The sequence below is a fragment of the Nuphar pumila genome, chromosome 7 (genome assembly GCF_984573655.1).
Source record: "Nuphar pumila chromosome 7, dmNupPumi1.hap1.1, whole genome shotgun sequence".
Lineage (NCBI taxonomy): Eukaryota > Viridiplantae > Streptophyta > Magnoliopsida > Nymphaeales > Nymphaeaceae > Nuphar > Nuphar pumila.
Genome location: NC_143255.1, coordinates 129,359,551 through 129,377,169, shown reverse-complemented (window position 1 = coordinate 129,377,169; position 17,619 = coordinate 129,359,551). Strand labels below are relative to the sequence as shown.

Below are 17,619 nucleotides of genomic sequence, written 5' to 3'. Positions count from 1 at the left end.
CAAACCATCATATTTCTCACATTGGTAATGCAATCATTCCTTTGTCAAAATCATCTCTTAATTTGTCAAACGTCATTCATGCTCCTAACATAAAAAAGAACATTATTTTCGTGTCCAAACTTGTTGATGATACACATTCTTATGTTGAATTCACTCTCTCTTCTGTGTATGTCAAGGATCTTCAAACGAAGGAGACATTCGCTGAAGGGGAGCGAAAAGAAAATATGTACATCTTCAAGGAAGATCCATTTGCGCATACTAGTTCCGTCCTGAAGCCCTTATTGAAGTCTAAGTCTTTTCAATCTGAGTCATCTATGTCAGGTCATGAGCCTGTTTTTAATCTTTCTAAATGTAATAAGCCAAGTCTTTGGCATGATCGTCTTGGTCATTGCAGTTATTCTTTTCTTGAAAAACTTGTATCAAGCAAATTAATCCCTAAATCAAGTTTGACTCTTGAGGAAAATAATAAAAAATGCTCTAGTTGTCAAATGTGTAAGAATCATGTACTTCCTTTTGATTCTATAAATAAAAGAGCTTCAAGACCTTTTGAAATTGTTTATTCAGATGTTTGGGGCCCTGCGCATGTCTGTTCTTCTTCTGGCAGCAGATATCACCTCATCTTTATTGACAGTTATTTTCATTATACTTGGATATTCTTTATGAAGCATAAGTCTGAAACTTTTCACATATTTCGTAACTTTCATGCGTTTGTTTGAAACCATTTCTCTACCAATATTCTGCATTTTCATTGTGATGGAGGTGGTGAGTATACATCAAAGGATTTTACTGATTTTCTCCAAAGTAATGGAATAAAGCGTAGAGTGTCTTGTCCACATACGCCACAACAAAATGGGATTGCTGAGAGAAAGCATTGGCATATTGTTGAAACGGCCATGAGCATGATGCATGATAGTAATCTTCCCATTATTTTGTGGACAAAAGCATTCCATTCAGCAGTCTATATTATAAATCGTCTACCTATGACCTATGTCACAGAGACTCGGCTAGCAGGGTGTCACACCCGCGTCGACGCAACTCGACGCGGGTGCGGGTGTGGGTGCGGCACCGGGTGCAGTCAACCCGACCCTGGGTGCGTTGACCGCACCCAGGGTCATTTTGGTCCATTTTTTTGTTTTTGGTTTTTTTTTTTTTTGCCCTATGAAATGGGTTGCGGATGGTCCATTTTTTTGGTTTTTTTAAAAGGACAAAAACTAATAGTTCTTCACCCATGTAGAGTTGACTCGTTTCTTAAGTTCAGTTGGGATTCTTTGCCTTAACGAATGCGATTGTTTTTTCCGCAAAAAGTAGACAAGAGATTAAAAAAAATCAAGTGTTTGGCTAAGGTTTCAAACTCAAAATGATTATGTTTCATTTCTTTTGGGGAAACGTGATTAAACAATTCTCAGTTATGGTTCTTTCAGATGCAGGATACAAAATCTGATAACCACCCATCTTGGCATTTCTGAAGATGGGTGCATTGTTCATTCATCTTAAGAGATGTTGAGATGAATGGTCAGCAGTAGTGCATCTGGATGCTAAGCAACAAGGTTGTTGCATAACAAATGGCCTGGACAAGACAAACCCCAAAAAGGAAGAATATGCCAAGCATCCATCTAATATTCTAACCTCTTAAATCTATTACCCATCTTTAGTTCTTCGAAAAGAATGATCAAGTAGGCCCTTTTAACAGCTTGATGAGCCATTTCCCTCCATCCTTTTAATTAAAATGTGACAAAAAGCAGAAAAAACTATGAAGTGACTCCACGGTCTTTCCTTTTCTAATAACATCCACAAACCTCTGTTTTGATTGGGGGTGTCCTGTAATGAGGTTGAGAGGTGCCCTGTTTTTTTTTCATAACGAGGAACCTTGGCTGAAGCAAGGAAAACCCCGGGTGGGGGCCTCACGACCACCCTGTCTTCCGTGGCCCACCTTTAACAGCTACTGACATACTCGTGCCCAGTTGATTATGACCCTAGAGATTCAGGGGTCCCTTGAGTGCCTGCCTATATGACACAGGCCAGCATGATGGACGGCATTGTTGTAACCCTTGTGGCAGTTTGTCGTCAGGGGTACCCTGCCCTCGTAGGCACTCTTTAATTCTCAACGACACAACACTCAATGATTTTGTGCACCAAAGAGAGTCGACAATGGAGAGCATAAAGTGAACTGCGCACCCAACATTCGTCTCTCTCTCAATTGAGTTCAATGTAGTGATATCGAAGTTTGAGCCCCATTACATCTGCTTTTTACTATAAAAAAGCAGCAAAAATTTTGATAAGATAGAGAGTCATCTTGTCCTTCGCCTTCAGCTTATTATTGTCCTCGCTAGATTAACGAGTAGAAAAAACCAGTGTTGTCAGTATGGGTGGCCTGGATCGGCCAATGCTTATTGTATCGTCAGAAAATTGATAACGATACTGACTTGAATCGATTATTTTTAATAAAATGTAAAAAAATAGCTTAAATTGATTTTTAAATATTCTTTACGACCTGCGTATATATATATATATATATATATATATATATATATATATATATATATATACATATATATATATATATATTTACATTTTTGCCCTTGCCGCACCCCTGCACCCAGGTTTTTTGGAAGTGTCGAATCCCCGCACTCGCACCCGCACCCATGTGACATAGCCTATGACAGTTTTACAAAATAGTTCACCATACTTTTCTCTTTTCGGCATTCAACCTGATTATAATGCTATGCGTGTGTTTGGATGCACTTGCTACATTCATATTGATGATTCTCTCAGAAATAAATTCCAACCAAAGGCTTCCAAGTGCAGATTCGTGAGATATGCCGATGATTATAAAGGTTATCGGTGTTATGACCCTATGACTAAACGTGTTAAAATTTTCAGGAATGTTGTGTTTGATGAGAATAATCTTGGAGATGTATCGTTTAATACTTGTCAAAGATTCCCAAAGAAGAGGTATATCATCCATGAATGAGTGCAGAATTATTTGCAGATGTTTATGGTGATTGTTCACCTCAGTGTACTCAGGAAACACAGTCGGCTGTCGAAGATGACATTGACTCAGGGCAAGCATGCTTACCTCAATCTGGTGATCAGGTTGGTGGAGTTTCATATGCTGAAGAAGGGGCAGGCCCACAACAGCATCCTATTGATAAATTTAAAGGGTATGTGTATGCGCAAAGAGAAAAAAGGCGCTCCTCTTGCTCCTCACATTGAACTAGATAATTATGTGCCTGTTGAAAATCTGAGGAGTTCAAATAGAATCAGACACCCTATTGATAGGTGGGTCAGCTACAATAATTTTTCTATGGATCTTCAACTCTTTTTTATCTCAGGTTGATAAGCATGATGAACCCGTAGGGTTTCATCAAGCCGTGAAATCAAAGAAGTGGATTGAGGCAATGAATGAAGAAGTGAAAGCGCTTCATGAATGTCAGATGTGGGAAATTGTTTTCAAACCTCCTAACAAAAATGTTGTTGATTCCAAGTGGGTTTATAAAATTAAGTACAAACCTGATGGCACCATAGAACGATACAAAGCAAGACTTGTTGCAAAGGAAATTACACAAGAATATGGCCAGGATTATGATGAGACTTTTAGTCCTGTGGTCAAAATGGGGACAATAAAAATTATATTGTCTTGAGCTGTCAAACATGAATGGACACTAAGTCAGTTAGATGTCAAAAATGTCTTCCTTCATGGGGACTTGAAGGAAGAAGTTTACATGGAACAACCTCCAGGATATGCTGAGGGAGACCCAAGCACACATGTATGTAGACTAAAAAGAACCATATATGGTTTGAAGCAGACCTCATGCTCGTGGTTTGAAAGTTTCTCCTTAAAAATACAAAAACATGGGTTCTGTCGATCTCTCTTGGACCACTCATTGTTTATATTCAAGGGTAAAGGCATCACCACCATGTTGTTGATGATATTATTGTTACAGGGAACTCGATGAGCCACATTGAAGAAATAAAGAGACTCTTAAGTCAAAGGTTTAAGATGAAAGACTTAGAAGATTTGCGTTATTTCCTTGGAGTCGAGGTAGACAGAAAGGATGGTTGCCTGACATTGACACAACATAAACACACTAGATTTATTGAAGAAATTTGGTATGCAAGATTGCAAGCCTTTGTCTACACCGAGTGTTTTACATCAAAAGCTTAGTTCACAGGATAGAGATTTGTACTCAGATCCTACAAGATATCGAAGTGTAGTCTGTATGCTTCAATATCTTACATTTACTCGTCCTGACATTGTTTATTCTGTCAATCAAGTGTCGTAGTTCATGCATGAGCCAAGAACAGGACACATGGATGTTGTCAAGAGAGTGTTGAGATATTTAAAAGATACCATCGGAGATGAGTTGGTATATAAGAAAAGTTGGAAAGGAGGGGACATGCATGATGTCACGGTCTACAATGATGCGAACTGGGCAGGAGATCCTGATGAAAAGAGGTCGGTTTCTGGGTATTGCATCTTTCTTGGGGAAAACCTGGTATCTTGGAGCAGTAGAAAACAAAAGGCAATAGCTAGATCAAGTATTGAGGCTGAATACCAATAAATGGTTGCTGCAACTGCTGAAGCTACTTGGACAAGGAACTTGTTGAATGAATTGGAGGAATAGATCTCAAAATCTATCTTACTGTATGATAATCAAAGTGCCATTAAAATATCTTTCAATCCCATTTTCCACAGTAAGACAAATCATATTGAGATAGATCAGCACTTCATTCGACAGAAAGTTGAAGATAAAGAGATTGAACCTCATTTCATACCTACGAAAGACCAGGTGGCAGATTTATTTACAAAGGGTTTGACGAAAAACAGATTCTGGTTCTTGAAGAACAAGTTGTCCATGGTACAAGACCATGCAGAACTTGAAGGAGGGTATTAAGTATCGTGAAATGGACTGGACCAGTTTGGGTCTGATCCGGGATTGCGTGACTGACGTGCCTACTAGGGCACGTTTGTAATATCGTGTTTTGTTGTAGGACAGTCATGTCCATAATCAAGTTTACTTGTAACCTAATACATAAATACAAAGTATCAGGTCACGTTTGCTTTAAGAAAAACGTGAGCCTGTGTGCAGCAAAACCGACTCAGCATCTCCTCTTTCTTCCATCTTTTTCTTCACTTTTTCTCCTTTTGCAGATCAGATTTGGTGAAAACTGATGTTCTAACACTTTCTCCTTCCCCGTCACCCCTAGCGGGCGTTTGATTAACACACCCTTTCATACAAAAGTGGGCCCTTCATATGAAACAGGGGCTGTTTCCCCTTCATATGAAACAGGGGCTGTTTCCCATAAGGATGAAATGAACGCTTTTGTAGGAAACACATGGGGAGCTCACACCACTTAATGGTGTGTCCTCCATTTTCTTATGAAGACAGGGTCGCACCTTCCCCTCAAGGAACCTCTTTCACACAAAGTAGGCCTTTCACGTAAAAGAGGCTTCTTGCCCCGTGAGTTGTAAGAAACATGCCCTTAGGCTCACCACGATGATGGTGCTTCTTGTATAATAGAATAAGCAGCACCAGCATGATAATAGTAGGTGGCATTGACTAAAGGGATTTGAGGTCGATAGTACCTCAAGAGCAAAAACTGAAGCAGTGCTTCTGTATTAGGACTACTATGAGAAATTGAAAGGAAGAAGTGTGAAAGCATTGTAAATATAGTTCTAGAAATACAAAGTAGATGGAAGAGATGGAAGCTTCCCGGTTTTGTTGGAAACAATTCGAAGGAAGGGTGGAGGGCCAAATCTGAGCTTTCTCTCTTGCTGAGTTGAAAAAGTATGATCCAAGTTGCCATCTCTAACAAACAATCTCTATATGGTCAGAACAAATTGATCAAGATTGTAACTATGACTTTTAGTGCAATGGTATGGTCCTTCAGTAGTATCAAGCATTCACCCTATTATATATTACTAATGATAGGGTTCTCCCGGAGCATCTACTCCCACTTAATAAAAGCTTTAGATTTTTAAATTTTATAAACTTTGTTGTTGATCAGACCCTTTAGATATGATCTATAAGCATTATTTAGTGGAAAACAAGTTTTGGATCATGTAATTATAGCATACATATAGGTTTTTTAAGACCTTTAAAAATCAATGGTTCACAATGTAACGAAATTTCAAGACTTAAATCCTATTTTTATGTCCAGAAAACATTATCCAAAGCATGATTCCTATCAAATAAACTACGTTGAGTACATCCAAAAGGTCTGATTGAGAAGATACAACCTACAACTATGATTTCTAGTATGTGGGAGTAGGTGCTCCCGGAGCACCGGAGCATTTCTCATTATATATATACAACTGATTGAAATGACAAAACACCCCTAAAAGCGCTAGCATTTTTTTAAATAATATTTATTGTTTGGCATCAAAAAATTCCTTTCACTTTTTAAATTCAATTTATCAAAGTGCAGTTTGTTATTTTTTGAATACATGTTTGACATTTTGTTTGCCTTTAAAGCAAAGACTCTATTCGTAAAAGTAATGATGTATTTTAAAAAATGTCATTGCTTTTAATGGTGTTTTGGTCATTTCAATTAGTTGAACAGTGATCAAAGTTAATGATAACCAGTCTAAAGTTAGATAAACCCATATGCACCAAACATTTTTGTATGGATGTAACTATACTCAGGCACTCATGTTCAACTTACAACCATGCACAGGAACACGTTATGAAATTTATTGAAATTAAATATCTAGCTAGGCTTCTCGTCGTACATGAATATTTAACTAGGGGTCATACACCAAATGCCATTTGATGTGGATATGGCAAAGGAATATGCATATTATTATTTTTTCTCTCTTATTTCTCTTTTTTGATCCACACGATTTTGGCAATGTTCATGTTTGAAATGGAGAAGCACCAATTTCAATGGTGTTTTATCATATCTCAAGAGCCATGATCAACCATAAAAATTAGTTGATTTCATGGAGTTTCATTTTTAAGAGTTTAGGCATCTCACGAGTTCTTTTGATTCCACCTAAACCTGCTTAAGAAAATCATACTACTCTCTAATTGGACGTTTCTTGGAAATCCATATGAACAGGAGAATTAAAACTTGATTTCATGGAAATTCGTGTGAAGATGATGAAATTTGTTTATGAAAAATGCATTCTTGAAAATAATTAATGTAAATATTAAAATTGGATTTTTTATTCTCAAAAACCAACCACAGCATACAGTTCTCATTGTATTGCTCAGTTATTTAATGCCACATTAGAGTAAAACCTGGAGAATAAAAGTGGTTCAACGTTTTCAGGTTGAATTACCTTGACATCCTGCAAATCAATGTTCACAAATTGCAGTAACCTATCATTTAACATATGCTCAACCTGTTAAAACAACAAGTCAGCTGCACATCAGCAGAGAAAAAGAAATAGAAAATACCATAAAAACACTAGTAATAATGTAAAACTGTGCAGTAAATGTGAAAACATGTAGTGGGCTTGCTGACTGCAATTTTTTAAAGCATGAAGCCATGGAGGGGTATAAAATTGTCAGACCATCAAAAGATGGATGGCAATGTGACTACCCTTTCCAGCCAAAAACCATAAGCTGGAATAATGAAGAAAAGGTAATTTCAGATTTCCAAAACATAAGAAAATAAATATTAAGCTTTTGGCAGCCAAAAGTAGCACTCCTTTCAAGCAATGTACCAGCTTAGGCTTAGCCAGAAAAGAAAGAGAATAAAAAAAAATTAAGCTTTTGGCAGCCAAAAGTAGCAGTCCTTTCAACCAATGTACCAGCTTGGGCTTGGCCAGAAAAGGATGAGAATGATGCCATTATCCCTAGACAAGATCACACCAACTATTTTGTGCCTGCTTCATAGCTAGATATCAACAGAAAGCAACAAAACTTGTTTCCAGAGTACGCAAATCCACAAGCGCACAACCCCTCCATGTTATCTCTTAAATATCAAAGATACCAGTGACAAAGTTCTGAATTTCACTCAGCAATGTCCTCGACCAAATTAACAATAAACCATCTTACAATCCCTTGTAGATGCCAGAGAATTGACTGTAAGCTATAGGCCCATCTAGATTTCCACCTCATTCCCACACCATAGCCCATGGAAGTGCCCACCTCTTCAACTAACCAACGCTTCTACAGTCTATCATGTACAGATTATCAAACTTGTCTCTTTTTTATTTTCTACCTCGTGAAAATGCAAACGCCCAAAAGCCATAGCCATCTTGCTACTAATGACTCCAATATGGTCCATTCACCATGTACATTCCAGTTCCTAGGAAAACGTTGCGGTCAGATGGTGACTACTTTTCTCAAGTTATCCATTGGTCATGGCTTCTAATTAGTTAATAACAATGAAATTGACCTTACACTTTACACAGGTTGGACTCCATTTCAGACCACTTTAATGGTGTGTGATTTAAGTTTTAACCATGTTCCTAAGAAAATCATGGTGGTATTTTTTATGTAAAAGCTGCTTTGAGACCCTTTTCCAAATGGTGGTGTCATTATATCCAATCATTGTGTATGTTTATCATCAATATCAAAAACAAATTCCAACCACACTTCAAACTCCATAACCATTAGTTATCAATGTGATCCTACCAAAATCCCCTGATACTCAGGAAAGGCACTGAAATCTTCCACTTTTGGTGCCACGTGAATGATCTAAAAATGTGTCTTCCTAGTAGGATACAATCTCGTGAAAAAGAATGACTATATATATATATACACACAGACACGCACTTCACTCCACGGAGAATCCATGTAGTCAAGTATTTTTCAAGGTTTGTAATGATAAAAGCAAGAAAGGGTGGTGGTGTTCACAAGGATGACACCACACTACCAGTTTCTGGCTCTCTGCCCCTTTACAACTACAGACTTTCTAAAGAAGAAAAGAAAAAGTTTTTTGTTATGTTTTGGATTGAATTAGGGTTCACAGAGAGATATCCCTCCAATCTCACGTAGCAAGCTAGCATCACCCATCCTCGATGGTGCCAACCATTAGAAAGTTGAAAAAGACTGGAGAGAAAAACATTGAAAATAATTTGCATAGATATTACATTATGTTAGAATGATGAAATTGTACAATTATATTCAACTAATGGTCATTCAGTTATGAATATTTACCTTAAGATTTCTCTATCTGCTAAGCCCTTACTGGGTTTATAACTTTATACCGATCATGTCAAAATTGAAATTTTGTATCACACTGATTTGGTCGGACCAGATAAGTTGAAATTTAGTAAAAAAAGAAAAAAGATTAAACAGAATCATTGTTGTGGATAACAAGCTTTAACAAGACAGTAAATTAGGCCTAACTAATTTAGGTTCACATTGTTCATTCGTGAATGTAACTATATGTACATGGAATTAACACTTTAGTCGCATAATCATGATTTATAAATGCATTGAACAGTTTGATAATCAGTGTGGCAGATTCAAGAAAAGAAATTTTAACCAAGAAAGGGAAAAGGAACTGCAATATATTGCACTTTTCAGTCTTAGAACTGATTGAAAAATTATATCTGATAGCCGTTATCCAGAAGATTGGACTGTTTACCTGGGAACGAAGAACTTCTTTATAGGTGCCAATTTCTCTTAACGCAATGGTAAATTTGGTCATAACAGGACCTACGATAAGATAAAAAAAAAATCCACTCCTTTCAGAATAAAGCACCATAAATAATAAATAGAACTTAACAGAATGCAGTACTTTGTTCATATTTTATAAACTGTCACTAAACAATAATACAGCACTACAACAACAACAACAACAACTAAACAATAATACAGCACTGATACTAGAAATAAATTGGGCAAGCAAAATCAAACAAAGCTACAAATTTTCATCCACAGAAGGCAAGATAATCAGGTTCAAATACGTGAGTGTCAATAAAGGCAAGAACAAAATAGACTTAAAATGACAATCACAAATATCAATGCAACAGTAAACAAGTGCACTAATGTAAGTTAAGAAAAACCCAGCAACCAACCACTCCATCTTAGCCTGATGATCAACCCCTTAAACATAATTTGTAGATGAAGCAATGTTGCATGATAGCCACTTTGGCATGCATATAACAAGCCATATAGAGCCAAATTTCTTACATCTATATGATAGCAGCATGGATGTGTACACTGCCATAGCGTTTAGAAGCCTGCACACATACATGTTTGTGTCGGCGGTGTGTCAGCATGGACGCGTACACTGCCATAGGGTTTAGAAGCACGAAAACACATGTGCACGTGCACGCACACACACACACAATCTTACATTTCCCTATATATATGTCATCGAAGTTGAGGTTCTGACCATATTTCCTGGGATGTGAATGGTTTGGACTTTGGGTCAGATATCTCACCGAATCCAAATCTGTTTAGTCAGATTCAGTAAAGTAAGAATGATCCAATTGAGAATTAGATTTGGATTTCATTTGGGGTTTTAATCAGAATCAAGATCTGAGTCTGAATGAATACAAATCCAATGGATATATGAATCTCATTATGTGTAAAATTGTACCTGATTAGCTATTTCATGTGATTTAGTAGTAACTTTTTCCATCCGGATCTAAATTTGACATTGAATCCGATTAGCCAGGCCCAGATCATATCAGATTCAGTAAAGCCTACACCTAAACCGAATCAAGCCTGCTACATCTCTAACTATTACACCTTTAAGATTAGGATTGTCAGTGGATTAGATTCTTGGCAGACCCTCCTCAGGTTCATACCTGGATCTATTGTTAGGTCAAAGCTTACCATGACACCATGTATCAAGCCTGAATTTTCTTTTGCATGTATTACCCCACGCATCAGCCAAATCTGAAGCAAATGCTTCAGGAAGAGTCTACCACCACCAAAGATGAACGACCTTCAAAAGCTTTATCAGAGCAGGTTCTTTCTCTGAAATGTGTTTTTACTGGCTCACATTCAACAGTAAAACAGCTGATTTTGAAATGATAAAAATGTTGTGCATACAGAATCTTTTATTTCACAGACATCTTTCCTTACCCATCAAGAAACATAAACACCTATTTGGGACCACAATTTTTCAGTATGATTCTTCCCACTTACGTTCTTAGAAGTAATGAGCAACTTGACATTACCAGTCTGAACTACACGAAAATTGGAGAATCATGCTTAAAGAATTTCATAATCTACCCATAAATAACTTTAAAATAGCTTCACAGAAAGTGCCAAGAAAATTCTAAGACGAGCAAAGTTTGTTTTTCACCATTTATCTGTTTTCAAGTCTATACGATTATTTTTGTCATCTTTTTTTTTTTGCATGGGAACCTTCCTTTTGATTATGAACACATTCTATAACTGCGTCCGAGGAAGGACTTTAAAGGACTCAAATATGTTGATATGCAAGATCTAGGTAGGAAGCCTCAAGTAGATAAAAGATTTTATTGAGTTGGTTCCGGAACAACAGGTTCTGCTGTTTATTTTTGTCAAAACTCTTCCTTAGCAGCATTAGAGACCAATAGGTTCTGGTCTTCATTTTTGTCACAACAAGTGGTTCAAAACAGAGCCCATTATCCTTTTGTCTTTCTTTTTCTTGTTAGTAAAATTCCGACAGACAAAATTCTTCCCTTTTAACTGAAAATCCTGGCCTCTTTGATCTGAAAAGGAACATAAATTTGTGAATGGGTAAAACCATAGACACAAGGGGAAATAGAGGTGACAAGATGATCCCAAGCCATAAAAAGCCAAACCATGCCTCTTTGTAACTTCATCAACTTATGACACAAAACCAGCCCACCCTAGATCCGCACTTATTGATTTGGACACAAACACAGCCCAAGCTCGATCAAGTTGGGCAGACCAAACCCAACACAAGTCCTTAAACAACAGACTGATTGTGTAGTTATTCTACAGTACAAAGGACATGGCACAACATAAATAATTCACCAGAAAACATGCAATAACTTTCCGGAAACTAATGAGAATGAAACACTTGATGCCGTGAAAACAAATTAAATCTCGCATGCAACAGATAATAATTGAAATTATTGGCATAGGCAACAATGGTCATGAAAGAGCAAAACCTCCAAAAGCAACACTAATGGGATCATTGTGGCCTCCTCCAAACATCTCAAGAGAGCTTGCAAAAGCAATGTCCCCATCGTATCCTTCGCCAAGCCCTTCACTGTGATCAATGATAAAAATAACCATAAAGAATAATTATCATCATTGTAATAAGCATATGTGCATATAAAGCCCCTCGAGGTAGAGAACAAAAAGGATCCAAGTTAAATCTTAGGTTCCAGCTCTTAAGAACATTTAGATTCTAGCTCTTAAAAACAACTGTGATATGAGATCTTGGCTACTAGGTGAAAAAGAGCAAAAAGGCTGCATGCAACATAGGAGGCGTCATTACCACCTAAATGCAGGACCACTCAAGAGAACAGAAAATACAGACATGGTAATTGTAGGCAATTTATGTGGGAGACTGAAAAAACTTGGGACAAACCACCTCTAACAACTCTGAAGCCTCCAAATCCAATATATAACTGGTGATCCATCTTCATAATTATAAGAACAGGATATCCAAGCCTCCAAATCCCAATACAATTTCCAAAGCTTACATATAAAACCAAACCTTAATCAGGGACATTTGCTGTGTCATATTATGATGAGGAGCAGAATGAACAGTTCATGATGAGGAGCATAATGCACAGCTAGAATTCATAGAGGTGGTAGTGGGTCAGCTGAAGGTGGCAGGCGGAGTGCACTACCTTTTGCTAATTTAGTCCTCCAATGCGACATTGCTCAAGTTCTACAAAGCTCAACAGTGGGAGAACCCCTTCGCAAGATTCCAGACGGACCTGGAATCATTTGACCCTGTATTTGCTTAGTCATCTTATTATGAAAATTATGAATTTATGATTGCTATTAGTATTTTTGAGGGAGCTTTTTTTTAGGGAGTATGATTGCTATTAGTATTGAAACCATGCTATGCAACAATGTTGCGAGTCTGCCACATAATTTCAAAGACTGAACTATACTATTGTATAGGAATAATAGCATAAATAAGAAGCGTGAAATTATCCAAAGTGTTGTTTTTGGGACTGGATCATGAAGCTAAGATCCCAGTGGATTTAGGTTTGCCTAGTCAAATTTTAGTTTCTTCAAACCCAAATTGAATATGATCAGTGTTCAAGGTTTAAATAAAATCTGGCACAATTTCATTTGTTACATGTGTTAAAATAGAGCATGTGTATGGATCTGGATCTGGATCTGGATCTAGATCCATACGCACGTCAATCCTTTTAACTATGAAGTTGGCGCCATTTTCATTAATGGCATTTTTGTAATATGTTTGTTGTGGTCTCATATTTTAGTCACTACGGGAAAGTCGTTTGATAAAAAAAGAAATTAGGGCTTGGTGGTGGGTTAATGTTCAGCCGCCCCAGCCATTGAGCATCTCCCTCTCTCTCCCTTTTCTCTGTCTCCTGTGAAGGTTGAGCTGTGGAAAACCCCTCTCGTTTTCTCTCATGGTATCAGAGCTACGGTTGCGGAACCCTACCAAAAGCATGTTCAACGAGATCTGAAGAAGCAGTCGTGAAGACTCCTTGGTCCTTCGTAATCTTCTTTACCATAAGAGACTGCATCTCCTTCTTCAACATCAATGTCTGCCATTTGTTCTTCGGCAGCATCTTCTTCTTCAACATCATCATCTGCCATTTATTTTTCGCCTGCATCTTCTTCTTCAACATCAACTTCTTTTTCTGTCTCCTTCTCCATCGACGTCAACGACTGCATCTTCTTTGTAATCTTCATCAACGTCAATTGCACTTTGTGTGGTTTTCTTTCTGCCGATTGCAACTTCTTCTTCAACATCAACATCACTGCCTCAGACTCTCCTCCTTCACCATCGACGTCAACGGCTGCATTTTCTTCGTAATCTTCATCAACGTCAACTACTCTTCAAATCTGATTTTGATTCTTTCTGTCACTCAATTTCTTAAACTCCATTCTGATTTTGATTCTTTCCTAAGTCTGTCTGCCGTGAATACTCCTTGTATTGCTGGACGATTCATATCATTTTGTTCTAAATATTGCTATCATAGTCTAGCATTCATCATTATATAGATTTTCTCAAACTTGTATTATTGTTCTTCCTCTTTTTCAATCAGCAGTGAAATTAGTGTTTTTTGTGCAACGTCTATAGGCAGACGGTAACAGTTTACATTCTCACATCAAAAAAAAAGGGGGGGGGGGATTTTCTTTCAAGGTATCGGTTGCACAAGTACATGTTTTATTGAAGCTTTGCTGATTAATTAAGTGGTCTCAAATCAGTTTGTTTCTTTCAATCCGTTTTGTTCGCATATTCATTGTTTCATTGATATGGATTCATACTCGTCTTTCAGTCCCTCTGCAAATTTCTTAAATCAGCTCGTTACAGAAAAACTTACTCATTCTAATTTCTTAACATGGAAGAGACAAATACTTTCGTTTATACAGAGTCAGGATCTCGATGAACATCTGAATGGTTCTGTTCTGGTACCACCACGGCTTATTTTGAAGGAAACCAATGATGAGAAGGGTGGCGCAATTACTAAATCTATTAAGAATCCAAAGTATACAGCTTGGAGAAAGTGGGATCAGTCTTTGGTTGCTTATATTACGTCAACACTCTCTCAAGAAGTGTTGGCTACTCTTTCAGATGATTGCACTGCGGCAGATCTATGGAGTAAGCTCTCTCAGACATACTCTCAGATATCATAAGCCCGAGTTATGTACTTGAAAAATGAGTTTCAAAGTTTGAAGAAAGGCTCAATGACAATTATGGAATACATAAGCCGCTTGAAGAGTATTACTGACCAATTGGTTGTTATTGGAAGTGTTATTTCAGATAAAGATAAAGTACAACAACTCCTCAATGGGTTGGGCCCTGATTTTGACATGTTTACCATAGCTTTGACATGTCTTCCTCACTGGCCCAACTTTGACGACCTTCAAGCGAAACTTCTCCAGCATGAGATGACTATGAAACAAAGGGCAGAAGGAAATGAATCAGTTCGTTCCCATTCAGTTTTGGCTATGGACACTTCTGTAGGTTTTGGACTAGGGAATGGAGGGCATCAAGGAGGCAGAGGCCGTTTTCGGCAAAGAAGACATGGTATCTTGCCTACACCTAATATTTCGGGTGTTTTTAATGCAGGGAATCAGAGGAGAGTGCCCACTTGTTTCTTATGTAACAAAAGAGGACATGTAAAAGCCAATTGTTGGTTTAATCTGCAGAATAGAAGAAAAATAAACAAAATTGAGAATAAGTCAGCTACTACCGTGGACACGAAAGCGCCATCTACAGATGTGCAACAACTTTTGTTATCAGCATTGTCACAGATGACGATCAAGCAAAATGAACAAGGCGAATGGTATGTTGATTCCGGTGTTGCCACCCATGTCACGGGTAATGCGGGTAAGTTATCTCACTTATTGCCTTATTTTGAAAAAGGTAGTATAGTTATAGGAGATGGAACTTATCACTCGATTAGTCATACCGCCAGTGCACATATCACTATGTCAAAGTCCTCACTTCACTTGTCAAATGTCCTCCTTGCTCCTAATATTAAAAAGAACAATGTCTCTGTAGCTAAACTTGTTGACGATATGAATTCTTCAGTCAATATTACTCCATCCTCTGTTTATGTTAAGGATCTACGAACGAAGGAGACGTTCGCTAAGGGGGAGCGACGAGAAAACATGTACGTCTTCAAGGAGATTCCCTCAGTGTCTTCGCCTTCAGTCTTAGTTCTCCAGTTGAAGTCGTCCAAGCATTCTTCAGTGTCTTCGCCTTCAGAGTCTTTGTCTTTCCCTCCATTGGAAGTTTTTAATTCATCTCATTGTAATAAGCCAGATATCTGGCACAATCGCTTGGGACATTGTAGTCGGGGTTTCGTTGAAAATCTTGTATCTGATGGTCTTCTTCCAGAGTCCAGTTTATGTTCATTTTTAGAGAATAAAAAATGTTCCTCTTGTGAACTCTGCAAAAGTCATGTTCTTTTGTTTCATATTATTAATAAAAGAGCTTCAAAGCCATTTGAGATTATGTGTTCCGATGTTTGGGGGACCCGCACCTATTCCTTCTCTCTGGCAGTCGTTACTATGTTGTCTTTATTGATTCTTATTCCCGCTATACTTGGATATATTTCTTGAAACATAAGCATGAAGTTTTCCAAATATTTCGGCAATTCCATTCGATGGTCAAAACAAAGTTTTCCTGTGATATTGTGCATTTACAATGTGATGGTGGAGGAGAGTATTCATGGAACGAGTTTATAGGCTTTCTTCGGGATAAAGGAATAAGTCGACAGGTTTCTTGCCCCTATACCCCTCAACAAAATGGGATTGCGGAGAGGAAGCACAGGCATATTGTCAAAAGTGCGATGAGCATGTTACTGTGAAAATATCTCAAAAAGAGGTAGTGTGCAACCCAAGCTCCAACTCCACAAAAAGATATGTGTGCAAAGGCACAAGAACACTTAGAACAAAATGTACCCAAGGTACAAATGAAGAACACAAATGAAAAAATATAAAGAATTTTATTGAACAATTGGAGAACAATGCTCCAAGCATTGAATGAATTTACAATAGGGGTTCAACCCCATTTATAGAGAAGAGGAAACCTTGGAGGGGCTCCCACTAGAAGTTGGAGAGGTCCAACGTCTAGTGTTGGACCCCCTCCAATGTTGACTAAGTCAACAAAGAAAAAGAAGAAAAAAAAAGGAAAAAGAAAGAAAATGAAGAGAAATAAATTACAAACATATTTACAAATGTAAATATGCGTAAAACTGCAAAAAGACAAAAATACCCTTGGGGTTACGTGAAGGAAAATATATTTTTATATGTATATAACGATAGATGATACATATATGTATGTGTATCTCTCGTTACATACATATAAAAATATATGCATATAAAGGGAAATACAATTTAACACCCTCCCTCAAACTTAGGGCACAATGACTGAGAGTTTGCCAAGAAGAAAGTTGAATCGGGAAGAGCAGAGTGCCTTAGTGAAAAAAACCTGCCAATTGATATTCCGAGGTCATGTATGGAAGATCTATAACTCTTTGCAAGTATGCTTCTCTAACGTAGTGGCAGTCCATCTCAATATGCTTTGTGCGTTCACGAAATGTGTAATTTCAATGTAGATTGCACTCTTATTATCACAACATAACTTAGTGGGTCCTTGAATCTGAGTCCCCATGTCTTGTAAGTGTTGATGAATCCACACAATTTCCATGGTTGTGGATGTCATGGCTCGATATTCTGCTTCTGTGGATGATAGAGACACCTTTTGTTGTTTCTTGCATCTCCATGAGATTAAGGATTCACATAAAAAAATGCAAAAACCTGTAGTGAAGTGACGGTTATTTGAGTCACCTCCCCAATCAGAGTCAGTATATACAATTAAATTTAACTCAGAGGACGAGGAAAGAAAGACTCCCTTATTTAAGGTCCCCATTATGTATCTGACAATTCGGAGAACGGCGGCCATATGGACAGATGTAGGAGCATGCTAAAATTGGCTTGCAGTGTGCACGGCATGCGAGATGTTTGGCCTTGTGATGCTAAGATACATTAGAGACCCCACAAGTTGTCGGTAGGGAGTAGGATC

General features: G+C 37.7%; 1 protein-coding gene across 2 annotated transcripts in view; it reads right to left on the bottom strand.

Moving 5' to 3' along the window:
* LOC149833501 (ADP-ribosylation factor GTPase-activating protein AGD3-like) overlaps positions 1-17,619 on the bottom strand; it is a 100,715-nt gene that overhangs the window by 70,199 nt on the left and 12,897 nt on the right. For both annotated transcript variants that reach the window (XM_090015163.1, XM_090015162.1), the window contains 3 exons: positions 12,038-12,138; positions 9,547-9,617; positions 7,286-7,348 (listed from right to left, as the gene is read on the bottom strand). In XM_090015163.1, the coding sequence (XP_089871289.1) occupies positions 7,286-7,348; positions 9,547-9,617; positions 12,038-12,138 (235 nt within the window). The remainder of the gene's footprint in view (positions 1-7,285; positions 7,349-9,546; positions 9,618-12,037; positions 12,139-17,619) is intronic.